This window comes from Castor canadensis, chromosome 15 (genome assembly GCF_047511655.1).
Source record: "Castor canadensis chromosome 15, mCasCan1.hap1v2, whole genome shotgun sequence".
NCBI classification, from domain to species: domain Eukaryota; kingdom Metazoa; phylum Chordata; class Mammalia; order Rodentia; family Castoridae; genus Castor; species Castor canadensis.
In genome coordinates, this window is record NC_133400.1 from 3084487 (window position 1) to 3108086 (window position 23600).

At 51.0% G+C, this 23600-nt stretch overlaps 1 protein-coding gene across 5 annotated transcripts in view; it reads right to left on the reverse strand.

The window, feature by feature from the left end:
* The window catches only part of Irf8 (interferon regulatory factor 8), a 47607-nt gene that overhangs the window by 5258 nt on the left and 18749 nt on the right, over positions 1-23600 (reverse strand). Inside the window, exons 1-6 of one of the 5 annotated variants that reach the window (XM_020184331.2) lie at positions 16636-16729; positions 13132-13328; positions 8119-8302; positions 5485-5573; positions 3566-3671; positions 2431-2478 (exon numbers count right to left, since the gene is read on the reverse strand). In XM_020184331.2, the coding sequence (XP_020039920.1) occupies positions 2431-2478; positions 3566-3671; positions 5485-5573; positions 8119-8302; positions 13132-13305 (601 nt within the window). In that variant the 5' untranslated portion in view covers positions 13306-13328; positions 16636-16729. Of the gene's footprint in view, positions 1-2430; positions 2479-3565; positions 3672-5484; positions 5574-8118; positions 8303-12808; positions 13096-13131; positions 13329-16635; positions 16730-23600 lie in introns of those variants that run through there. The other 4 variants (XM_074055524.1, XM_074055523.1, XM_074055525.1 and 1 more) reach the window with 4 other exon arrangements.

A 23600-nucleotide genomic window follows, 5' to 3' on the forward strand; every position in this document is an offset into this window, starting at 1 on the left:
CACGCTGAGTGGAGTCACAGCTGCATTAGGCTGACTCGTCTTCTTGACATCTGGGGAAACTGAGGCCCGAAGGTTAGCAGCAGTACCAGTTTCTAAATCCCTTCCTCACCATCCTCCCTACCAGGCCAGGTGTGCCCTGTCTATAACACCTGACAAGTCCACACACTCCCTTCCTTCACCTGGAACGATTTTCAGACTTTGTTCCCAATGAAGGAAACGTCTGGTGACTCCTACCACAGTGCCCTTTGTGCCATTGTTCCCCAGGGCCTTATCTCAGTACCAGCGCCTCTCAGCCGTGTGAACGGGTGGTGTCCCCAGATGCCCATGCAGGGTGGCCTCAATGACCCTGCGCTGTAGGGAAGGCACAAGTGGAAGGGATTTGGGGGACAACCTGCAGCACCTCACAGGTGACAAGCAGGAGAAGCAGGCTCCCTGATAAACACCAGGCAATTCTAAGAGCCCCAGCTTCACTCCTCCAAGGACAGACCAGCCCTGTAGGATGCCTTGCAGCACAGACTCCAGAGCCTGGGTCCCATGCAGATTCCAGCACTGCTGTGTGACCTGGGGAAAGTGGCCTCACATCTCTGTGCCTGCCTTTCAGCAGCAAGATAGGGATGGCAACAGTGCCTACCTGGTGGGGCTGCTGGAGGATCACGTGGGCTTGCTTTGTGTGTGGTGTGTCTGAGCACCATGTAAATGGTTATTAAGTAAGCCAGGTAACAGAACAGAAGGTGGTCTGTGTAGACGAGGCTCCTGAAGCTAAGAACCACAGTCCCTGGTCTACGGGGACTACAGACGCCATGCCCAGTGCTTAGGTGAACCCGACACAATAGATAACCAATTACTACAAGCATTTCTCAGGTGAGGAGCTGACATGAGGACAGGTGATGCCCTCATGCTGCCAGCAGAGCTGCTAAGTGCAAGGGGGGAAGCCCCACCATCAAGCCTCCCTCTTAAGCACCAGACCACACCATCAGCTTAAAGCCTCGTGGTCCTCTGCATTCCCTGCTGATATTCACGGGCAGATCTCAGCAGGGAGGCGGGCTTGTTGCCCACACTGTGTGGAGAGATTTCACATAAAAAGCCAGGGCTCTGCTTTCTCTGGAACTGGGGAAATTGGGCCTGGCTTGCTGTGTGAACCCAGGGCACAGTCATAGCAGGCAGGCCTTAGGCCAGGGCTTGTCACTTTACCTGCTTCCTTCACCATGCAGTTCACTCACTGTATCACCTCATCCCTGCAAAGTCACAAACTGGGACCCCTGACCTCAGCTTCTACAAAGAGGGGTGTGTGAGAGTTTCTAGAAAACATTTCAGGTTGTCCACACTCGGCAGGGGCCATGTTCCCCACACTCCAAAGCAGTTCTGTCACACTCAGCCCAGCCACTCTGCAGTACCCAGAAAGCACCGGTCAGCAAACGCCTGGAGGCCACACAGCCTAGGGCTGACCAGGCCAAGCTCAGAAGCTCAACCCAATGACCAGGGCCCCCCGTGAGTGTGGCACTGCCAACGTAAGGAGGCCTCCAGTACAGTCTTAGAGCCAGATGAGCCCAGTGTCCCTGTCTGTAAGAACAGAGTTAGAACCAGCCCTGGATCACAGGGTGGCACAGGTGACAAGTGCAGGATGAACAGTGCATGGTTTCTTTACAAGTTTCTTAATGGTGACCACTGCCCCCAGCCCTGTGAAGGTCCTGAGTACTCCATATCAGCAGACAAGGTAGCTGCGGGGCCACCCTGTCCATGGAGGCAGAAGTGTGGACAGGACACCTGCAGCAGATCCCTGCTCTGTGACCTAAAAACTGCACATTGTGGGGCTCCTGAACATTTGGGGTGAGAAACAACCCACTTCCATAACCTAGAGGTGGAAGGGGAGGTAAACAGGAGGCCACGGGAGGCCCAGCCTTGACCCTGGCACCTGGTGGCTCTTAATAAATGTCAGCCACACCCAATATCACCCTTGGCATCACCAAACCATCATCATTACTCTCACTATGAGCCTGGGTGTCGGAGGACGTGAAGGACACTGGCGTGAGTGACACTGACCACTAAGAGCTGCGGTGGTGGTGCAGTACATAAAATTCTCACAAGCCCCCGGGAGGCAGGAGTTGTCCTTGCTCCCATCTTACAGATGCAGAGCCTGAGGCCCTGAGAGGTTCCATGGCTCCACCTGGAGCCCCAGCAGTGGGGTAGGCTGGGCCTGGGGCAGGGCGGTCCTCACTATCCTGCACAGCCTCCAGTTGCAAGAGCCTCAAACTCACCTGCTGGCCCACTCAAACAGAGACTCGGGAAAGACAGGCTCCCAAACCAGATGCAGAAGGAGGAAGCATGTCCTCAACCTCTACCCTGAGCCATGCTTATCACCAGGACCTTACAACCCCACATGAATCATCAGGATCTGAGACAGCCTGTGCCCGTCCAAAGCACCCACTGTACCTGAATGGTGGGTGTCATAGGCGGGGTATCCAGTCACCAGCGACAGGCCTGCAAGGGGAAAGAAGAGAAAATTCTGATGGGCCCGGTGTTGCGTGCAGGGAGCTGACCCAGATGCAGTCCAAGGAGGTCACACACACCCAGCCGCTGCTTCTGCTGAACTCGGTGTTTTCCCCTCCAGCGCCTCACCCATTGTCTCAAAAATGCAAGCCAGAATGCAGGGGGGGCTTCCTCTATGCTGTGGAACTTTGACCATGTGCCAGTGACCCTGTGGGGTCACATTTCCTTCCCTCCCTGAGGACCTGTCCCCGAATGCTGATCCTGGGTGTGTTCCCAGGATACCGCCAGCCTTCCTCCAGTACAGGGTGGGGCTCCTCTCAGGTCCTTGAGCTCCACACTGCCACACACAGCCTGGACGCCTCAGAGGCCTGCAAGGCCATTTGCAATGGCCATGGTGGGAAAGAGGCAAAGGAAGCAGAAAGGGGCTTGTGGCTGCAGGACCCAGGTCCCCTTCCCCCATGCAGCAGCTGAAGCAGCTGAGGGCTCTCAGTGTGTATCAGATGCCAATAAAAGGGTGAAAGCCTCACTCATCCTTGTGACCACCCCTCACCCCACCCCCACTGCCCTGGGCAGGTGCTGGTGTCCCCATCTTACAGATGAATAAACTGGGGCTGGGTAAGAAACATGCAACTTCCCACTCTTGACCTGGACTCTCTGCTCCCCTGCAGAAGCACTGATACCTTTGATCTGGAGGTCCTTAAGGTCAGAACAGACTACCAGAACTACTGGAGAGCCCAGGGAGGTGACCTAGCATGGCTGAGAGCTGTGACCTCTCTCTGATCTTGGGGATGTCACCAGACCCCTCCCCAGTGCTTTCTGGAGAGTGTGGAAAGAGAGCAGCCATGGATGTCATGTATGGACAAAGACACTTGTGCCTTCCTGGGGCTCAGCTGGACTCTTGTGGTTAGAAGCCTAGCAGTGTTTTGTCACCTCTCTGGGCTTAGTTACCTCCAACAGAACATGGATCCTAACAGTATCAGCCACCCCACCCTGTCCCCAGCTGGTGTAGGGCAGACATGAAAGGATACCATACTCAAGCCACTTGAATGGCCAGAGGTGCCCAGGGTCCCAGCCTCACCTGTGCCAGGCTGCTGCACCCACCATTCTGGGGGGAACTGGCTCCTGCAGGCCTCAGGAGGAGAGGGGCTCCTCTTGATCATCCCCATGTACTCGTCCACAGGAGGCTGCACAGCCAGGCAAGAGAGCAGGGGAGGTCAGTCTCCAAACCTCCAGCATGGGATTCGAGTGTTTATAAAACTGAATGACTTATAAACAACTAAAGTCCCATCGTCACCTTTATCCCATGACACCAAAGTTAAGCTTCACTTTGCAACATGGAAGACCCTAGACTGAAGCCATCAGGCTAGCAACTGAAACACATGGCCAAATCCTTGGCCTCTTTTGGCCAAGTTTATGGGTCATTTAGGTGGGAGTGTCCATCACAAGGCAAAAGCCCCAGGTCGTCAGTCACCCTGACAAAGGCCAGCTCTGGGCCACCAGTGAATGGTGACACTGAACAAAACCTGTTCTGCTTTCACAGCCCTGCTCAGTGGGCCGCAGACAACCATGACCTCTGACCCATTCCTTACAATGGCTGGTAAGTCCAGTTAAGAGACATTTTGAAATCTGCGTTTCTTGTGACCCTGGTGTGGCAATGTAGCTGTCTTACTCTCTCAGCTGAGTTGGCAGAAAAGCCTTATATGGAACACAAGACTTCGCTTGAGGAACAGAGCCCAGAAGTCACTTGGTTCACTGCCAAAGACCACCCAGAAACATCCCAGCTGCCATGTGCAGAAAAGCTGGGCAGCTTGGAGCAGGTGGGTCTTCCCTATCCTCATTCTCAGAAGCCATGCTGCTCCTGCAGGTCCCAGGGACACTGCTACTAGTAAAAATGACTCTTCTGGGATTTGAACTCAGGGCCTTGCGCTTGCTAGGCAGGCACTCTACCACTTGAGCCACGCCTGTGGTGCCCTCGCCTTTTTCAAGGGCCAATGGTGTTATTTTAGTTATGTGAAATCCACCTCGTGATAGCCATAAAAAATACAGCAAAGAGAGAAGAAAAGGACCTCCAGATGACAACCAGCCATACAAAAAGCCACGTATTTTACTTAAGGACAGCCATCAGGCCGTCCCTTCCACCCCACTAACTATGGGTTTATGTGCAATGCTAAGAGGTTTGTTTATCTAATTAGCCAACACATTAGGGATGTAAAACGTAAGCAGTACAGTCAGGCACAGTGGCTCATGCCTGTAATTGGGAAGATCTCCATTTGAGGCTAGCCCAGGCAAAAAGTGAGTGAGGCCCCATCATAATCAGTTACCCAGGCATGGTAGTGTACACCTGTGGTCCCAGCTACACGGGAGACTGAAGGTAGGAGGATCATGGTCTCAGGCCAGTCCCGGGCAAAAACAGAGACCCTACCCAAGAAATAACTAACAAAAAAGAAAAAAAGAAAAAGGTACAGGCACGGCTCAAATGGTAGAATTTGCCTAGCAAGCACAAGGCCATGAATTCAAATCCCGGTACTGCCAAAAAGGAATAAAAACAAAAATAAGCAGTCTAGTGTCCATGAAGGCTAGTGCACCAGGCCACATCATAAGAACAACCCTGAGCAGAAGGGACAGCTCACACTTTGGTCCCTGCAACCGGCCTAGAAGGGACAGGGCCACACAATGGGTTTTAGAAGACTGTCACTCAGAATGCTTAAGCAGGACATGTTTGGAGCTTGACAAAACTCCAAGACAGAGCAGACAGCTCAGGCCGGCCCTCTGGTTGAAGGAAGGACATGACACATGTCAGAAGCCGGCCAGCACAGGAGGCCAGCCTGGAGAGAAAACCAGGGAGCCCCTCACTCCACCTGTGCAGGTGGGAGTACCACATCCCGGAGAGTCTGAGACTACTGATGCCTTCGCAGGGCAGGAACCATGCCTCTCCTGACCAGAAGGCACGAGGCCACTGCTGGCCTGGAGACCCCAGGGCCCACTGCCTCCACCTACCTCCTTAATCAGCTCCTCGATGTCGGAGCGGCCGCACTCCATCTCTGTGACTTCGCTCACACAGCCGGGAGGTGCCATACCTAGTTTGCCTACAGAAAACAGGACAGACACCGTGACCCATGGCACCACCACCGCTGGGGCCAGGGTCAGTTTTTTTTTTTAAATGCTGACTTAAGGAAATTAGAGCTGGTGAGTGTCCACATTGGGTTTAATCAGCAGCTGCCTGAAGTTTGAGAAAGACACAGACTCTTTTTCCCATGCTTCAGTCCTCTGGTCAGCAAAGTTAAAAGAGAGAAGTTGGTGGCGGGGCTGTAAACACGACACTTTTAAAGGATGAAGGTGGCATGTTGGTCTCTTCCCTCCATACACGGAGGTCCACAATAAGTGCTGTCAGACATACTTCACTGCCCACCCTACAGAAGTTAAATTTACAAGCCGTGGCACTTGAAAGCACCCAGAAGTTTCCTGGCAAAATTTGTTGACACACTGGGACTTTTTTAAAAGCCAGTTGGCAGGAAATCTCTTTCTGGCCTTTCCAAATATACATCCATGTGTCTGCGCACACCCCCGCACCATGAAGACACACTGGCACCCCATTAGACCAGCCTCAGTTAGCAACAGCCCAAAAGAGCACAGCGTTTGCACAGCTGGCATGCTGGGCCAGCCTCAGGTCTGCCCACCTGTGCCTTTCCCTGGTCAGAAACCTGCCCTCTGAGGGACACCAGTGTGAGATGGATGGTTACCCACCGACACCTGTGGGACTCCAGGGTCCCAGGACCCACTGATGATAGGGGGAGTGGCGATGGGGGGAGGCGCCCCCTTGCAACTCGCAAGTCTCTGGAGTGCAGAGGAGAGCGGGCCCATTTGGACATTATGCAAATGAGGCGTTTCTTTGGTCCTGAGGACCTGTCACTTCTCCCTTAACCCCCCTACTTGCAGGTAACACCAGCCGCACCCCGTGCTATAAACAAGTCAGAGTCACCTGTCAGGCCAAGCTTGGCTGGTCCTGGGGAAGCGGAGGGTGGAGGGGGAGGGTGTCAGCGTCAAAAGAAACTTCCCTATTGCTTCAAATCACAAGTGATTTCACACTGATGAAAATTATCCAAAACTGATGAAAAGTATCCAAAACGGGGAAACGAACTAGAATTGTAGCTGCCAGGCCTTTCAGAGCCATCCTAAGGGCCATCGGGTTCTCCACGGGGAGGCACGGGGCTGGACTTGCTATTATTATAGACCAGGGGTCAGATTCAGTGAGTTAGGTCGCCTGCAGGGAACCAGGGGAAAAGATAACACCCAAACTACAGTTGTACTGTCCTGATCAGACATTTATTGGTTGGCTCTCTTTTTATTTTACTTAGATTTACTTATTTATTGCTGTTATTTTTGAGACAGGGTCTTACTACGAAGCTCATAGAACTCTCAATCCTCCTGCCTCAGCCTCCACAGTGCCAGGATTACAGAGATGCACCACTAAAGCTTCCTCCCTCTCACTGATCAAATGTATCAGTGTCTTGCAGTCTCTAACAACCTTTGTCATCATGTCAGTCCCCTCGTTCACTGTATCTTTGACTCATGATTTTAGCTTTTTTAAATTATATGTCGACATTCTAACACCCCCACAGGGCAGTGAGTGCAAACTCAGAATTTTTGCATAGCCTTGCGAAGTTTTTCTAAGGCTTTAGGCATCACTGGACTACAGTCAGTTTCAAAGGTGAAATTATGACTTGCCAAATTCTAATTGCTACATGGAATGGCTGAGAAAATCAATGTCTTCGAAGAATATTTTAGCCAGGCATGGTGGTACACTCCTGTAATCCCAGTACTCAGGAGGCTAAAGCAGAAGGATCATGAATTCAAGGAACAGCCTGGCCTACACAGCAAAATCCCATCTCAAAAAACAGAATGTTTTAAAGCACCAGTGGTGATTTGCTTTTGTCTCAAGAGCAGCTCTGGCCCATGGCACCTGCACAGCACACTACTCTGGATAGGGTTCTGAGGCCCAATTGATTAGTGATGTCTGACCAGGGACATGAAGCAGGGTTTTGCTAGCTCAGCTTTGATCCCTTCAGAGGTCCTTTTGGGATTTCAGAGCTGGAGGAGGCCTCAGGGATGTTCACATCCCTGAGTTCCCAAACAACAGTCAGGACCTAACAACATACCCATCCCCCCGCATGCAGCCAACAGTGCCCTCTTCTGCCTGGACACCTTTTCTCTCAGCCCTAGGACCCAGCCCTGGGTCTCCTAGCCCCCTCTACAAGTTGCTAGAAAACAAAAGAAATTCATCAGAAACTGCCCCAGGCCATGTTCCTGTCTACAGGACTCACACTGAGCTGCAGGGAGGCTCTGCCACGTGTCCCTTGGGCCCTTCCCTGCCCCCACACAGCCCCTCCCTCAACTGGAAGCCACCACTTGACAGCAGATGGCGTGAGGTCAGTGGAAGGAGACCTCATATCTGCTTACATGAAGGAGGGAACAGCTTTGTTTAGCTAAAACCATGCACCCCAGACCCTGTGGCAGCACATCTGCCCCAACCGGAGCCCTCTGGAGACCACACTTCTCTCCAGGAATGCAGGGGAGGGGGAGGGGAGAGGGGGACAGCTTGTGGAAGACTTGGTGCCCATCACACATAGTTACATTTCTGCTCTTCCTCGGGGACAATTCGGTAAACTTTATACGGCTCAGAAATGTCCAGCTGGGATCGGTCAGTCACTTCCTCAAAATCTGGGCTCTTGTTCAAAGCACAGCGTAACCTCGTCTTCCAAGTGGCCGGTTCGGCTTTGTCCCCTTCTTTAAACTTCCCTTTAAAGACTGCCCAGGCCTGAGGGAAGAAAGAGAAGCACACTGAACACAACCAGTCTCCACCAGGTCATAGGAGCTGCACAGCTCCTGCCCTGAACCTCTGTGGACAGTCCACTCTCGTTCAAGGTCAGGATTCAAGGGACCTCAGGCAGACTATTTTCTCTAACGTATGTGATCAGACCCAGGCCAGAGCAGGGGTCCCCCAGAGCACTCAGCTGAGCCAGAATTGGAACCCAGGCCCAAGGCTCCTCCCACACAGCCCCTTGACTACACCATTAGCAAAGTCCTTCCCCGGGCTGAAGGGCAGGGAGGCCTGAGGCCAGGCAGCTCAAAGAGGAAGTTACACATGGTTTCATTAGCATGTTCAAAACAAAGACTGGCTTTTTCAAATCATCCCCTAGGTAAAACTTAGCATGAAAGGGGAACGTTTGAAAAAAAAAAGTCTAAATGTGGTCATCCACAGCCTGCTCCTTTTAAAAAGATATTGTGTTTTGCATTTTTGCATAATTCTGCCTTTCTCCCCCTCCCCCAAGGTGCTATTTAAAATACAAAGAACTGTTTTCCCTCTGTTGGCTGTCTTTCTTTTTAATAGCTCTGTCTTCTGACCCTCAGGATCTTAACTAGGATCAGAAATCCAAAACCGGAATTAAAGAATAGTATTTTTTAAATTACACATGTGAATCAACGTATCTTAAGATTCAGAATTTGGAGAAGAGACTCACGGATGAATAGGTGGTAACCACCGTCAGGGTAAAATTACCTTCCACTTTAGGCAAAATCAGACCATGTCTTCCAATCTAAAATAGTAGCAGACCCAAGGGAATTCTCCCCCCAATTCAGGAGAATGCGACCCAGGAGGAAAGTCCCTATCGCCATGACCAGTCTGGACTGATGCCAGACGCTCTTACCTGCAGCTCAGGGACCTCCAGCCCAGCTGGACACACACACCACCCCACACCATCCCCCACAGCTTGTGCCACACAGATTCCCGGACCCTGTCCCCAAGATCTGCCTCAGACAGGTGCCTCTTAGGTCTATAGACAGTGATTCTGAGCTAGGTGAGCAGGATGCCACATGTCCAGAAACTCCACAGCCCCAAGTCACAGCTCCTTTAAAAGAGCCTGCCTCCTTTGCCCTCTCAGAAAAGCCAAGAAAGTTTACAGTTCAAGGTCAAAGCTCTCTACTCTGTTGATGCCAAATTCCAAAGCTATGCTAGGGGAAAAGAAACTGGAAGAATATTCCTATCAGTGAGCACAAGTGACCATTTCCCCTCTCACACAAACTCCCCTTTGCAAACATTTTTTTTTAAGCACATGAGCTTCGAAAATCTATCGTTTAGTTAACTGCACTGACAACCCTGTGCTGACTTGTATCTTGCTGTATTTATATACAACCCTGCCCTGCTGGTTACAATCAAAACTGTCTACAGACATGACCAAGTGTCCCCCACTCTGAAACCACTGGGTCAACCCCAAATCCAACTGGACCTTGAAAGCATGGATTCTGTAGCAGCGTTACAGTTAGCTGGTTCATGCCAGAGTGACGGCACCTGTGGGACTCAGCCATGTTCACTGATCCTTTCTGCAATCACACTCGCCCCATGAGGAAGACAGATGCTCCATCCATCAAATTAGGCCCCATGATCAGGAAGCATCCGAGGCCACCATCCGGTACCAGTGTGCAGCCTGCCTGAGCCCTTGGCAGAAACCTGGCTTCTCTGGGCCTTTCTGGCCAGCACTGGTGATCCCAAGGTCCACAGCAGGAGCTCCTAAGCCACCTCTTTGGACCACAGCCTTACACTGTCAGTCGCCAGCATGAAGCACTCCTCTAACTCCTCTGTCTCCTGTTGCTTTTAAAAACCTGGGCTCAACGGTAAGCCAAACACAGGTAGAACTACAAAAAGTAAGCAAATAAAATAAAAATCAGCTCCTGTGTTTCCCTCCAAGGCCCACTGAATTCAAAACACCTGTGGCACTGAGTAAGCTCCAACTAGCTAAGCCTATGACAATGTCACCAAGAAAGAGCCCAGAGAATCTTAGCCCTCCCTGAACAAGTCTGCCTTTGTGTCTTCAGGAAAAGGAGGCAAAATGCCTTTTGAAAAATAGATATGAGGGCTGGTGGCGTGGCTCAAACAGAGTACCTGCTTAGCAAGTGCAAGGCCTGAGTTCAAACCCCAGTAATACCGAAAAGAAAAGTGCAATTAAGACTTAGCAACTATGCAAAAAAAGAATTTATATTAGGGCTAGTAAATTTATAAAATAAATAAAAGTAGATGTAAGTTGATATCAGGGCTCCCTCCATAGGCTGGGGGTTGGTACGACAAGAGCTAAAAGTCTTTCTCAGTCTCCCATTTGTGGTCACACAAGATGCCTCAGATGACACAGGCAGGCAACGAAGGACTCTGTGACATAAGTAGCTCTTAGGACCCACTTCCTGGGGTAGGAAAGCCAGTGCTTTTTTTTTTTCTTAACTCCTTCACTTTGGAAAGGCTTTCTTGAAGAAAAGCAGTTTTTCTACTTAACAGGAAAATGCTATAGAACACAGCTCTTTCTGACCACGGTCTCGCTGTTGACTTCTTCCAACAGCAAAGGTCCCTTTAATGGCCATGGTAGATATGTGCCTCCCAGGGACCATGGACAAGCAAGTACTCCACTGGGCACAGCTCAGAAAAATCACCAGATGGCTTCCTGCCTATGCGGTCTCCCTAACTCTCCATCACCCCCCAACTGGTCTCCTGCCCCAGGTGGGCACCCTGTGTCCCAGTCGCCCCCATTCCTGCTGAGATTGTAGACTCATTTCACATTGCCACATCAAGTGACTGCGTAACCAACGGAAACATCGGGAATCTTGCACATTTTTCTCAAGGCTGTTGAAACAGCCGTGAAGAGCATTGCATAAGATGCATAAATCTGGCTTTATTTCCTTACTCCTGGAGCAGCAGGCAGCAGCAGGAAGAAGCCTGGGCCTCAGCTCAGCCCAGCTCACCTCCATGAGCCACAGCCCCAGGACCAGCAACCCCTGCTGTCACTCGACAGCTCTCCGGAAACCGGTCCACTGATGGTCCACTGACAACTGAGCACTCAGCACCCTGTACCTTGGGTTCGATGTCAATCCTGGTCATATTCAGCTCAAAGGGGGCTTCTCCATGGGGAGGGAGGCGTGTGCTCCCCAGGGAGGTCTGAGACATTTTTAGTTGTCACACAGGGGAGGGGATGCTACAGTCACCTAGTGGGTACAGGCCAGTAATACCGTAGAACAGCCTACATGGCACAGGACAGAACACGAAGCACCCAGACCTACATTCCACAGTAAAGGCTGAGTCCTGGCCCACAGCTCAGTAAAATCTAGAATTCCCAGCAGACTGGATGGCGCATAAACCATCATTCTGAAGAGACCTTCACCATGATACCAAAAAACATCTACAGGCAATAGAGAACCCCACAACAGCACTGAGAACAAGAAAGTAGCTGGCTTTGCAAACTTTGTGGGTGCCCAGGCTTCCCAACCCGAGTCACTGATGGAAAGGAATCTGGAGACCATGAGAGTGGAGTGGTAGGGAACCCCTCGCAGGTGATGCTTATCTTGTTTGGAGTGGTCAGTAACTGACTTCAGACTCTCAGAGATCTGCAACCCCAAGTCCAGAGTTAGCAGAATTCCTAATATGCATAGCCCCACTGCAAACACGGGTCAGGCAGAGACCTGAATGCATCTTAAGCCAAACTTGACCTTTTTTATGCTCCACTCTGGGATTGTTTGTCACTTTCACTCACTTGTGTCAGAAGACTGTTTTCTGTGCTGACAGTCAGCAGTATAAAAGTGTCCTACAGGTTTTGAACCCCAACTTGATCATAGTCTCGGATCAGTTTCATCCTCTCTCACACCCCTTCCATACGCTCATGGCCCTCCCCACCCCCGACTCCCCAGTGTGCACAGAACAAGCAAAATGCAGGGGTATGAAACCTGGGCTCTGCTCACAAAGTAGAAGTGTAGGCTGACCTTGACTTAGGGCTCTGAATCTCCCAGGGGTGGAACCGAGACATCTGGAACCTTAGAGATGCCCACAAGGGACTCGGCCACCCAGCTGGCCTACAGTGCTGGGCTGCCCTGGTTCCTGGTTGTTCTGTGTGGAAGGCAAGACATGACTGCTTATCAGTACATAGAGAGCTTACAAGCACAGGCTCACGGCTGGGCCACCTATGTCTGAATGCTGGGACAAGTTATTTCTCCTCTCGGTGCTCCTACTGAATGAGGACTGGGAGGACACCTGCCACACAGGAGAGTGTGAGAGGAAAACAGAATAATAAGTGTGGCCAGGCCTAGACTGGAGCCAACTCTCAATCCATGCCGGCCATTGTGAGGTCAGTGGTAGAAGTGAAGGGCCGGGCTCACCATGGGTGGCATATTTATCACTCCTCAAGGGGAAAGAGACTATTTTGTGACACCGGCTACAGTTTCAGGACATTCCATGTGCCTTGGCCCCGAGCGATGAGAGATGCATTTCATTGTAAATTCTAGGTGAACTTACAATGCCAGGCAGAAGTCGCAGCTTTGAGAAAAGGAAGACTGAAGCCTTCCCCGGTACACCACATCACCTGCAGACAGAGGACGTGTGAGGAGAGAAAAAGGCAGAGTAGACAGGGGAAGTGCCAGATACCCCAACCCCCAAAGGGATTATTCAATAGCTCCTAACTATTAAATGGTACCTAACATACGCTTCTGAGACTTTTGGGACTCCACATTTGTTTTAAAACACTGGACTCATTTTTGAGTAAGTCAGAAAGACATCACTGGACACCTCCACATCCCGGAGGGAAAACAAGAGAGGCTCTGTCTACACTGGATTTTCACCTTGAAAATGGAGGCGTCTATCTCCTGGTTATAATCCTGTTTGCCCGCGTGCTTCCAGGGGATCCGGAACATGCTCTTCTCATCATTTTCCCAAATCAGCCCTGGATACATGCTGCTGTCAATTTGCTCAATCAGCCACTGTCGAAGCCGCCGTCCACCATTCCGGTCGCACATCCTTGGAAGGAAGAAAACAAATCCTACGATACGACAAGACAAATGTCACTGCGTGAGTCAGAGCAACCCTGCGAAGCAGGAACGGGGCAGGTTCACAGCAAAGGCGCTGGCTTGGGGGAATCCCCCAGACCCAGGGAATCTGGGCCACCTGCCAGGTGAAGACAGTACTTGTCTCTGCACCCCAAACCCTAATGAAAACTGAAAGGCCCTAGAGACCTGCCACCACCAGGCTGCCAGGTGTGGCCCCACCCACAGTCAGGCTGTGACTTCCAGCTTTCCCCTGGCCTCCAAATGCAGACAAATGTAGCTACATAGAAAGTGACATGTTTCGCTTCCGGTGGGGAAGTCACTTTTACGTGATAAGGTACCTTCTATGAGCCACCTGTCACTCTAAGAACCAGCCTGGCTACCTGAGGTCCGGGGGGTATCAGAAATCCCAGACAGAATATGGCACAGGTGCCTGTCACTTGTGAAAAAGGATACACATATGCACAGGGGACACACACACACACCGGGGTGGCTCTTCCCCAGGTGCAGCAGTAACAACATGAGGCTGGAAATGAGATGGAGCTCAGAGTTTGTTCCCTCTAGGCAACCCTGAAGCATCATTCAACCTTGAGTGCTGGGGGCCTTATCAGCTAGGGCAGGGCTGCAGTGACAGTGTAAGGACCAGCACCTTACAAGACTCTACCAGTAACAGTAACAGACATAGTTACCTTCTGCCTCTGGAACTCTTATGACCAACGGAGAGACAGCAGACAGGAGGGACAGAATGTGACTATGGCATAGAGCCGGGTTAGACCCCATGCCATTGGAGACTGGGCTCCTCCAGTGGCTCCATGTCTAGGTCCCTACCATCTGAGCACCCCCACCAGCATCTTAGACGTTCTTGCCAGCAGCACGCGGAAAGAGAGGCCACTCACACTGTGGCGACTCACAGTCAACATTTACAAGAACAGCGCTGGAAATCCCCGAGTCAGTTGGACAGACGCCCACCCATTAAAAAAAAAAGTAGCATTTGTATTCTTCCCACTAAAATGTGACCTCTTCAGGCAAACAAGTTTGAAGCAATCAGCAGTGACAAGACACAATGTCCCCAAGAATATGGTCACATCCAGAGCCAGGCTGGCACATCCAGCAGAAGAGTCAGTGACCTTTGGAAGAAGTGAGCATTTAGGCACCTGGCCGCCCTGCAGCTGGCTGTGGGGGAAGAAGAGTGGGGCTGGTGCCCAGGGAGAGGGAGGTGAGTTCTCTCAAGCGTTTTCACCCAATTTCCACTTGCAGGTTTAAAAGGGGCAGAGATGTGAATTGGAATTGGAAACCATAGACCTCAGCAGGGCTCTTCTCTGGCTAAACATTGGGAAGTCAGTTGAACCTCTCTCTGAGATCCCTCACCAGAAAAGTGGGGTGAGGTAGCTCAAGAGCCCCCAGATTCTAAGGTCACTGGGCTTATAAATAAGAAGGGACCAATCTGGGAAGGGAACAAGGGATAGAATGAACCATCACCAGGTGCCCCCTGAAAACAACTACATAGGGGGGGTCAGTTCCTACAGCTCACTCCAGGATGCAGGAAGGAGGCCCTCCTGGCTTGAGGCCTGGGTTGCATGGAGGACCTGAGAGGTCAAAACACAACAGAGGAGCTGGCTCCTGAAAATGTCAATTAAAGGGGACACTTCCACTCACCCCCCAAGACCAATTCTTAAACTAGAGTCAGTGGCCACTGAGCCTCCTGAAATCAAAAGCATGTTCTGTTGGTAGGGCTCTTTTTCTAGAAAGCGGGAGGGGTTCATCACCCCCGAAATTGCTAAGGACAACTGTCTTGGTGATTTATAGAAAAAAGGGAAGGAAGGAGAGAGGGAGGGAAGGAGAGAGAGACAGAGGGAAAGAGAGAGGGTGAACCACAGACTATGAAGGCTGGAAAGTACTTCAGAAATCATCTAATCCAGCCCCTGTCATTCAAAATAGGAGAAACTGAGACTCAGAGAGGGGCAGCAGTCACCAGGGCATTCAGCAGACTGCGTCTGAACTGGACCCCCAGCACCGAGCAGCAAGGTATTTTATTTCTTCTACAGACAAAAAACAACAGGTAGGTGAGGAGCTCTCAGCACATGGACAGCCCTTCCCAAACTTCCTCTGCAATCCCCTCCTTTCCCAGCAGCCTTAAGCACCTAAGACACACTACAGTTAAGAGTCATAGTGATTTCTTGAACACTAGCAAATTAAATCCATGAAATGCCCAGCTGGGAAAAATAACAAGCACAGTCACATGTTTATAACTTCCTCTTCTTGCTTTTGAGATAATTATTCCCTCTGTTAGCCAAGTCCTATTGGGAGCTAACCTGCATCCCTGTAAATGTGTTCCGGGCCACGCTTCCCAGGAAGGAGGTGAGAAGAGGCTGCCCAGGTCCACCTGATCTGGGTGCCAGGGTGTGCCTGGGTCACATGGACCGGCCTCACACTGCCCTACCTTTTAGTGCCCGGGGTACCTCTCTGACTGCCCAATACCCTTGCCAGTACTAGAACAAAGAACATCACAGCCATCTCTTTCTCTCTCTCTCTCTGGCCCCAAGCTTCCTCAAGTGACTCCATCTCTCCCCAGTCTTCATGAGCAAACCTGCCTTAACCAAAGAACAAATCTAGAGCCCTCATTTCACCACTAGTTCTCTGTGGTTTTTAAAACAGTAGGGGGGAGGTGGCACAGGTTGGGAGGGTTTAAAATTCAGGAGCATTCAGTCCCAAGTTTCCATCACTAAAGCACTTCACAGCTCCGGGTAACACATGTCACCTGGGAAAGTCCATTCTGCACCCCTTGGCTGATTTTACACCCTTTCCCCCTTTCTCCCCCACCAAAAAAAACCCCTATAAGCTGTGACCTGGTCTAGACTTTCTTGCCAGGGACGACTGAGAAGTGGGGAAAATGCAACCCGACTCAGAAATCTTAATTGACTGTCACTAATCAGAACAAAAAAAAGCCAATCTGCCCCCTTCACAATCTAAGCCTCGCCATAGATTGTGAGGCTGTTTTGGAAACAGGGTCCAGGTTATTCCCAGTGACAAATTTTCAGCGGGGTGATGGTGCAGGTCTTAGAATAAAAGGTGGGGGGGTTGCTATTTCCCGCCATTATAAAGTTTCCCATGCAAACCAAATTTTAAGAAAAAAAAATGAGATTTGCTTTAATGCACCAGCTAATCTTTAGGAACAGGCAAGCAATAATAACCAGCTGCAAGTTCCGTTTGGACTACGGTGGCCAAAAGATGGGGTGCAGCAATCCAGCTGCGCCCCGGGAGACATGCACGCGGGACGCAGCGCCCTCCCGCCGAGCGTCCTACCTGCCGCCCGCGCTCCGCGTCCGCCGCGCGCGTTCCCACGCTCCCCTGCCTCGGGGCGACCTGCCGCTGGCTCCTGCGCCGGCGTGTGTGCGGCTTTAAGGGCGGGGCGGGGGCGGAGGCGGGTCCTATGCGCGGAGCGAAGGCCGCGCTGGCCAATGGTACGCTAGAGGGGCGTGGTCTCAGCCCAATCAGCGTGGCCCAGCGGATCCGCCTTCTTCGAAGCGCTCGGCTTTCCGAGAAATCACTTTGCTGCCAAGGCGTCCGCCGCGCGCGCGGCTGGAGTCCCCGGCCTCTTTCCCGGTGGCCACCGAGCCCCTCTTTCCGCGCCGGGGGTCCGGGGGCGGCGCGGGAGGGGGGTTCCCCAGGAATTCCCGAGGGGCTGGTGGTGGCAGAGGTCAAGGCTGGTGGCCCCCTCCTCCAGATCAGGCTGACACCTCGGGAGTGAGAGCGATGTCCCTGGAGCCGCATGGGGCGCCCCCTGTCCCGAGGAGCCACTAAGCACGTGTCCCAGGGGTGCCCATTTTCTGTCACCTGCCTTGGTGTCGATTGCGGAGCAAAAGTCATTACAGATGACCCAGAGCGTGGCAGAAAGGTCAACTGAAAGCGCTCTGCAGCCATTGCCCACTGAGGAGCGTTAGTGGGATCAGGGCCTCAGGGGTCAGTGCTAGAATGCCCCATTGGTCCTGTACGTCCTTTTCCCCACAAACCGTAAGTCCCCTTAAGAAGAGGGCCCCCCCATGGCCTGTGACCCCAGCGTCTAGCCTGTCCTGGGTGTGGACTGGCAGTTACTTTAAGTAGGGGATTGGAAGGGGAAGGACTTTGGAGAAAGAAGGAAAAAGAAGTGTTTTCCGGGTTCCGCTCTGGCAAAGCCTTAAGTGAGGGTCAATTGACTTTTATTGCCCCTGCCAGTCCCGCCCCAATAGCAACGTTTACAGGGCCTTCCTCACAGCTTTCCAAGGACTTAGGGCAATGTTGGAGACAAATAAAGAGCTTTTATTGCCTCACAATATAAAATACACATGGCAAGTTTCAAACTAATGTTCAAATAAAAGTCCCCAAAACCTAACCTGCCAGCTTCATAACTGTGATTGGTGAACATTTCTTTTCTTCTTTTTTTTTTTTCCTTTTTCTGAGACTGGTGTAGCCCAGGCTGTCTTCTAACTGGCAATCCTCCTGCCTCAGCCTCCCGAGTGCTGGGATTGCAGATGTGCACCACTACGTCCAAATTCACTTGTTTATGAATTTCCTGATACCATGATCGCCAGGAAGTCATAAGCAATCACAAAGTAAATGTCTTCCCCAGTGCCAAATAATATCAACTGAAAACCCTTTCAAAGCTTAAAAATTTTAAGAGTATTTAGATGGTATAGGAACATTTTAATATGTTTGCTATGATGGATGGCACTTCCAGAAGGCAGAGACCTTAGGACCTCAGAAGTTCTTAAAACAGCCACCTGTGGGTGTTCACCCTTTCTTTTCACACAGATACCCCTTTAAGCTTACACAGATTTTGTCACCTACCAGTGCTGTCCAAGGCAACGAAGACATGTGCTCAAATTTCCCCTCAGTACTCTGCTTAGCGAAAGGTGGGGTGAAGGCTGTGGGAACCCTGGATCAGGAGGGCTCCAGCCTGCATTACTGGCAGCAGGTGTCACTGTAGACAGGCAGGAGACGGTCTTGCCTGACAACTGCCCTGAAGCCCCGTGCATTCAACAGGGTGACTTCTGCTACCTGGGGCCAGTCTCAACCTTCTCTGCTTAGTTCTGCTCTTTTTAGTGGGTTTTGAGACAGCTTTGAAACGTGCTTACTGAGAGCACAGGCTGGATTCAGTCCTGAGAAAGCCAAAGTCCCTGAAGAGGAGGCACTAGCTCCTGCCTGAAAACCCACAGGGCACCCTGAAAGTGGTGCCATGAGTGCCCCATTTCCCATGGGCCACAGTTGACTTCTCAGGAGAGAGTCAGTGTGAGAGTCTGCCCATCAGAGCCTGGGAAGGACGCGAGGAGGGGGCCTCAGGAGACAGAGGCTGAGGTGTATCCTGGGGTGTCAGAACTGGGTCACAGTACCATGGAGCAGATGCCTCCATGGGGCTTAAGTTGAGGAGAGGGGTCCATCAGGGAAGCTTGAGGGAGCCCCCAAAAACGTCTTGACAGAGGTGCCATCACACCTTTCATCCCCTCCAGGAACAGCAGCTGTACATTTTTCTAGGCCCAGAGAGCACGAAAAGGCCAGTGCAGAAGGAAGCACCCACTGCCTCGCCCCCTGGCTTACACACAGCTCCTGTGAGCAGCCTTAGCGTTGACTCCTCTCTGACTCTCACCACCTCCATCCCAGCCAGGGACCTGACACGCTCATTTGTCATCTACATGTCTTCTCTTCACATGAAAGGGTACAAGTCTGTGTTCATTCTCTGGCTGCTGAAACAAATTGCCACAAGCTGGTCTGAAACACATTCACCACTTAGAGATCTGAAGGCAGGAATCCTGGGGAGCATCTGCTCCCTGACCTGTGTGGCTCCGTCCCCCTGTATTCCTTGGCTGGTGGCCTCATCCAATTCCAAAGCCAGCAATGAACAGGTAGGTCCTTCTCATGTCAAGTTAAGACCCTCTCCCCCTCTCCCACCTTCCTCTCCCACTAATCAGAACCTTGTTACTATGACACTGTCACCACCCCCATAATCCAAAATACTCTCCCCATCTTAGGGTCAACCGATTAGCAACCTTAATTCCACTTCGCCATATCACCTGGCAATGTCCTGGGTTCTGTGGATTCGGCCTTAGGTCCTTTTGGGAGCCCACCACTCCATTCATAAGTTCCAACCGCAGTCCTGTCCTCTTCACCACCAGAGCCCTCCCAGACACACATTGTAAGGGGCTCGGACGCCTGAAGTCGGTAGCATAATTTGATGCACGATGTAAACCTTTATGAATTATTTCACTGAGTTGTTCTTGAGGTCAAGGGTAAAATCTATTTTGGCACCCCTATTCAGCTTAGCAGTGAATTCTGGGGCCTTAAATAGACAGGGGTAAGTTCATTGCAAGAGCAAACCCCAGGGGGAAAAAGGAGAGGGAGCTGGAAGAGCATTTCTTGTCTCTGGGCCCCATAGCTGTGTGAATTTGTATAGTCCTCGGAGCTAGGGGTCCCAAGACCCCTTCAGTCTCAGTGACTGGCTGGGAGGACCAGCAGCACTCGGCACAGGGTGGAACTCACCTTAGGATGTATCACAGGAAAAACTGCTGAGCAAAGTCAGCATCAGGAGAAGGTGCCTGGGCGCGGTCTGGAGGGACAGGCACCGGCTCCCCAGGATCTTTCCTGTGCAGCCCCACAGGAAGTGCTTACTCCCCAACATGCAGCTGTGACAAGTGTCACTGCCTAGTGAAGCTCCCTAGAGACTCAGGGTCCCAGCTTCTTACTGGAACTGCCTGATATGTTCCAAAACTCCAGACGCCCAAAAGGAGGGCAGGTGCTCAGGAACCGCAGTGCTGGGGCCAACCCTTCAGACATGTGAGCCATGCTCACCAGAGAGGGTGGCAGGACCCTTCCCAAATCCAAGTTCCCATGCCAGTGAAAGGCCAGCCTTGGAAGTGGCTGTCTTGCAGGCAGCACCCTCAGGGCACTATGCACTCTCTCTGTCTGTGCTCCTAATTCTGGAGGAAGTTAGGAACATGCAGCCTCTGTGCTCCTTCCAGAGGTGCCTGTGGCTGTGCTCATGCCGTTGACAAGGCGGGGTGACCGCTTCTGGGGTCAAGGGCTCCTGAGTGCTTAAGGAGAGAGAGCCATTCTAGACAGTGGGTGGATTGGAGACCCAGGTAGGGTCCCCAATCAGCCCAGATGTCTCATCCTTCTCTTTCCACCTGGGAAGGCCCGAAGCTTCCCATCTTAATCAGATTCCAGAAAGATAAGCAGAGTGTACACTCTCTTCCTTTCCTGAGGACTTAGAGTTCCCAGGGTCACCTGATGTCTGGCTGCCCTCTCTATGGAGTCTGCTGCCTTCTGACTCTGCCTTTCACCTCAGGAATCCCAAAGGCCCTCCCACGTCCTCCCCACCCCTTAGGCTTCCAGAGTGTGGGTTCAGTACCTTTCAAGTGCAAACCTGGGCATAGGATGTGTGCAAAGTTTGGAAGATTTTACTGATTGCATATTTACACAATTCTAATGAAGTCGTTCAGTCATGCCTGTAATCCCAGCTACTCAAGAGGCAGAGATTAGGAGGATCAAGGTTCCAGGCCAGCCAGGGCAAATAGTTCTTGAGACCCTATCTTGAAACAAACCCACCACGAAAAATGGTGGGGGGCGGCGGTTGGTGGAGTGACTCAAATGGTAGAGCATCTACCTAGCAAGTGTGAGGCCCTGAGTTCAAACCTCAGTGCCAACAAAAACCAAATTCTATTTTCTGCTTATGACCCTATCATCACCATCACGTGATTGCCTTCCTCCAAGAACAGCAATGCCACAGAGAAGCGACAGTTAACTGCAGAAAGTGGTGCTAATGCCGACGCTGTGAACAGCTGGCTCAGAAAACTATGGACAGACAGGTGGGAGAAATGGAGTAATCAGAGCTGTGTCATGGGGCAGATTGTGGATCCGAATGGATAGGAAAGGCTTTGATGGATACAGTTTCCTGGAGGGGACTGGGGCAGGGGGAGCAGTTCAGAAGTACAGAACACACAAAACAGGACATTTGCTATTAAATTAACTAACAGTCAAGACCACAATAAAAGGAAGGAGTTAGGCAAAGTTTGGGGGGGTTTCTTCTTGTCTTCCTTTTGTTTTGTTTTGTAGCACCAGGGATGGAACTGAAGCTCTACCGCTCGAGCCATGTCCCAGTTCTTTTGCTCTTAGTTTCATTTTTTTCAGATAGGGTCTTGCACTTTTGCCAGGGCCTACCTGGCATGACCCTGCTATCTCTGCCTTGCCAGTAGCTGGGATCCTAGAGCTTCACCACCATGCCTGGCTAGGCAAAGCTTTCTTAAACAAGACAGAGAAGTATCAACCAGGAATGAGCAGATTAATAAATTCGACTTCACTAAAATTTAGAACTGTGCTTATCAAAAGGTACCATTAGGAGGGAAGGAGCAAGCCAAGGCAGAGAGAAGACATTCTCAATGCATAGTCAAGAAAGAACTTCTGGGCTGGAGGCATTGCTCAAGAGCCTGCCTAGCAAGCAAGATGCCCAGAGTTCAAACTCCCCCAGCACTGAAAAACAAAAAAAACCAACTTCTGAGCCAGGGGTGGTAGCACATGCCTGTAATCTCAGCACTTAAGAGGATGAGATAGGAGGATTACAAGTTCAGGACCAGCCCTGGCTACATAGTAAGACCCTGTCTCAAAATGAAAAAGAAATGGCTTCTATTGAGAACATTCGAAAGACTGCAGGAGCCAAGAAAAAAAAGACAAGGTTGGAGTGTGCTAGCCTGGTATGCACTGGGACCCTGGCTTTGATCCCGAAGAAGAAAGAGAAAGAGAAAGGATCTTGCTTTAACCAGCACATGCTAATCCCAGCCGTCTTGAGCAACGGTATTTACTGCATGGATCTCCTTTGTAGCTGGATACCCCAGGCCACCAAGTCAGAAGGCACTGTCACAGCAAACCCGCCATAAAGGGACTTTGTTCAGCAATACTCAAATTGTTGAGATATTAATTATCACTCGGTCGTTAGAGAATTTCTTAACTAACTGGTGTGGTGGTTGGAGCAGTCTATTGCCCATTCGAGCCCCAGTGCTATCTTTTTTTTGTGTGGGGGGGGAAACTGGAGTTTGAACTTCACACTTGCAAAGCAGGCACTCTACTGCTTGAGCCACACCTCCAGCCCATTTTGCTGTACTTGTTTTGGAGCTGGGCTCTTGCTAACTCTTTGCCTGGACTGGCCTCAGACCATGATTCTCCCCATCTCAGCCTCCCAAGTAGCAAGGAATACAGGCGTGAGCCACAGGAACCTGGCTTCCAGTGCTATCTTATGTGTCCAGTTTTAGTGTTGTTCAGCCTGGGCAAGTGAGGAGGCTTAAGTGATGAGCACACAAAAAGCTGGTCAGTTACGAGGATCATTAATGCTCTCCGAGTACTTTACTAAGTACAGAGTTACATCTGAACTGGTCCCTCTCCTCAGAATATCAACATGAGGTCTTCTTACTAAAATATGCCCTGATTTTTATATGCTTGTCTCTAGCAGTAAGCAAAGAAAACAAGCATAAGAGATGTTGCATTAACGGAATAGCCTAGGAACATGTGAAAGGTTCTCACAATCAAAAAAATGTAAATTAAAACAGCAGTAATAAGGCCAGGTTCAATGGTTCACTACCTACGAGGATGGCAGCTGGAGGCCAGTCAGGGCCAAAAGTTAGTGAGACCCCATCTCAACCATTAAAAAGCTGGCTGTGGTGGTGCAGGGCTACCATTCCAGTTATCAGGAAGTGTAAATAGGAGCATCGCAGTCCAGGCCAGCCCAGACATAAATGTGAGACCCAACCTACAAAATAACTACAGCAAAAGGAGTTGGAGGTACGATTCAAGGGGTAGAGCACCTGCCTGGCAAATGCAAGGCCCTGAGTTCAATCCCAGCACTGCCACGCAAGCACACACAAAATAGATCACTGTACGCCCCCCAGAATGACTAAAATTAAAAACACTGACAACACCAAATGTAAGAGATGTGGAATGGTGAGAACTGCCTTTCCCTGCTGGCAAAAGGCTAAATTGGCACAAGCACATTGGAAAATATAGGTTAAACTACTCTCCCTTACACCAGGCACTCCTGTGGCCAGATATATCCCAGAGAAATGAGTGTTACCAAAACACAGGGATTTAGCAACAGCTCTATTTGTGTACCCTACGTGCTCGGACAGAGACAGTCTGAATGCCCGTCCACCATCAGTAAGTCAATTGTGTATGTTCGCTCCATAAGAAAGGGCAAACCACTGCCACCTTCAACCACAGGATGACTCTCAGAGACAGAATGCTGAGTAAAAAGG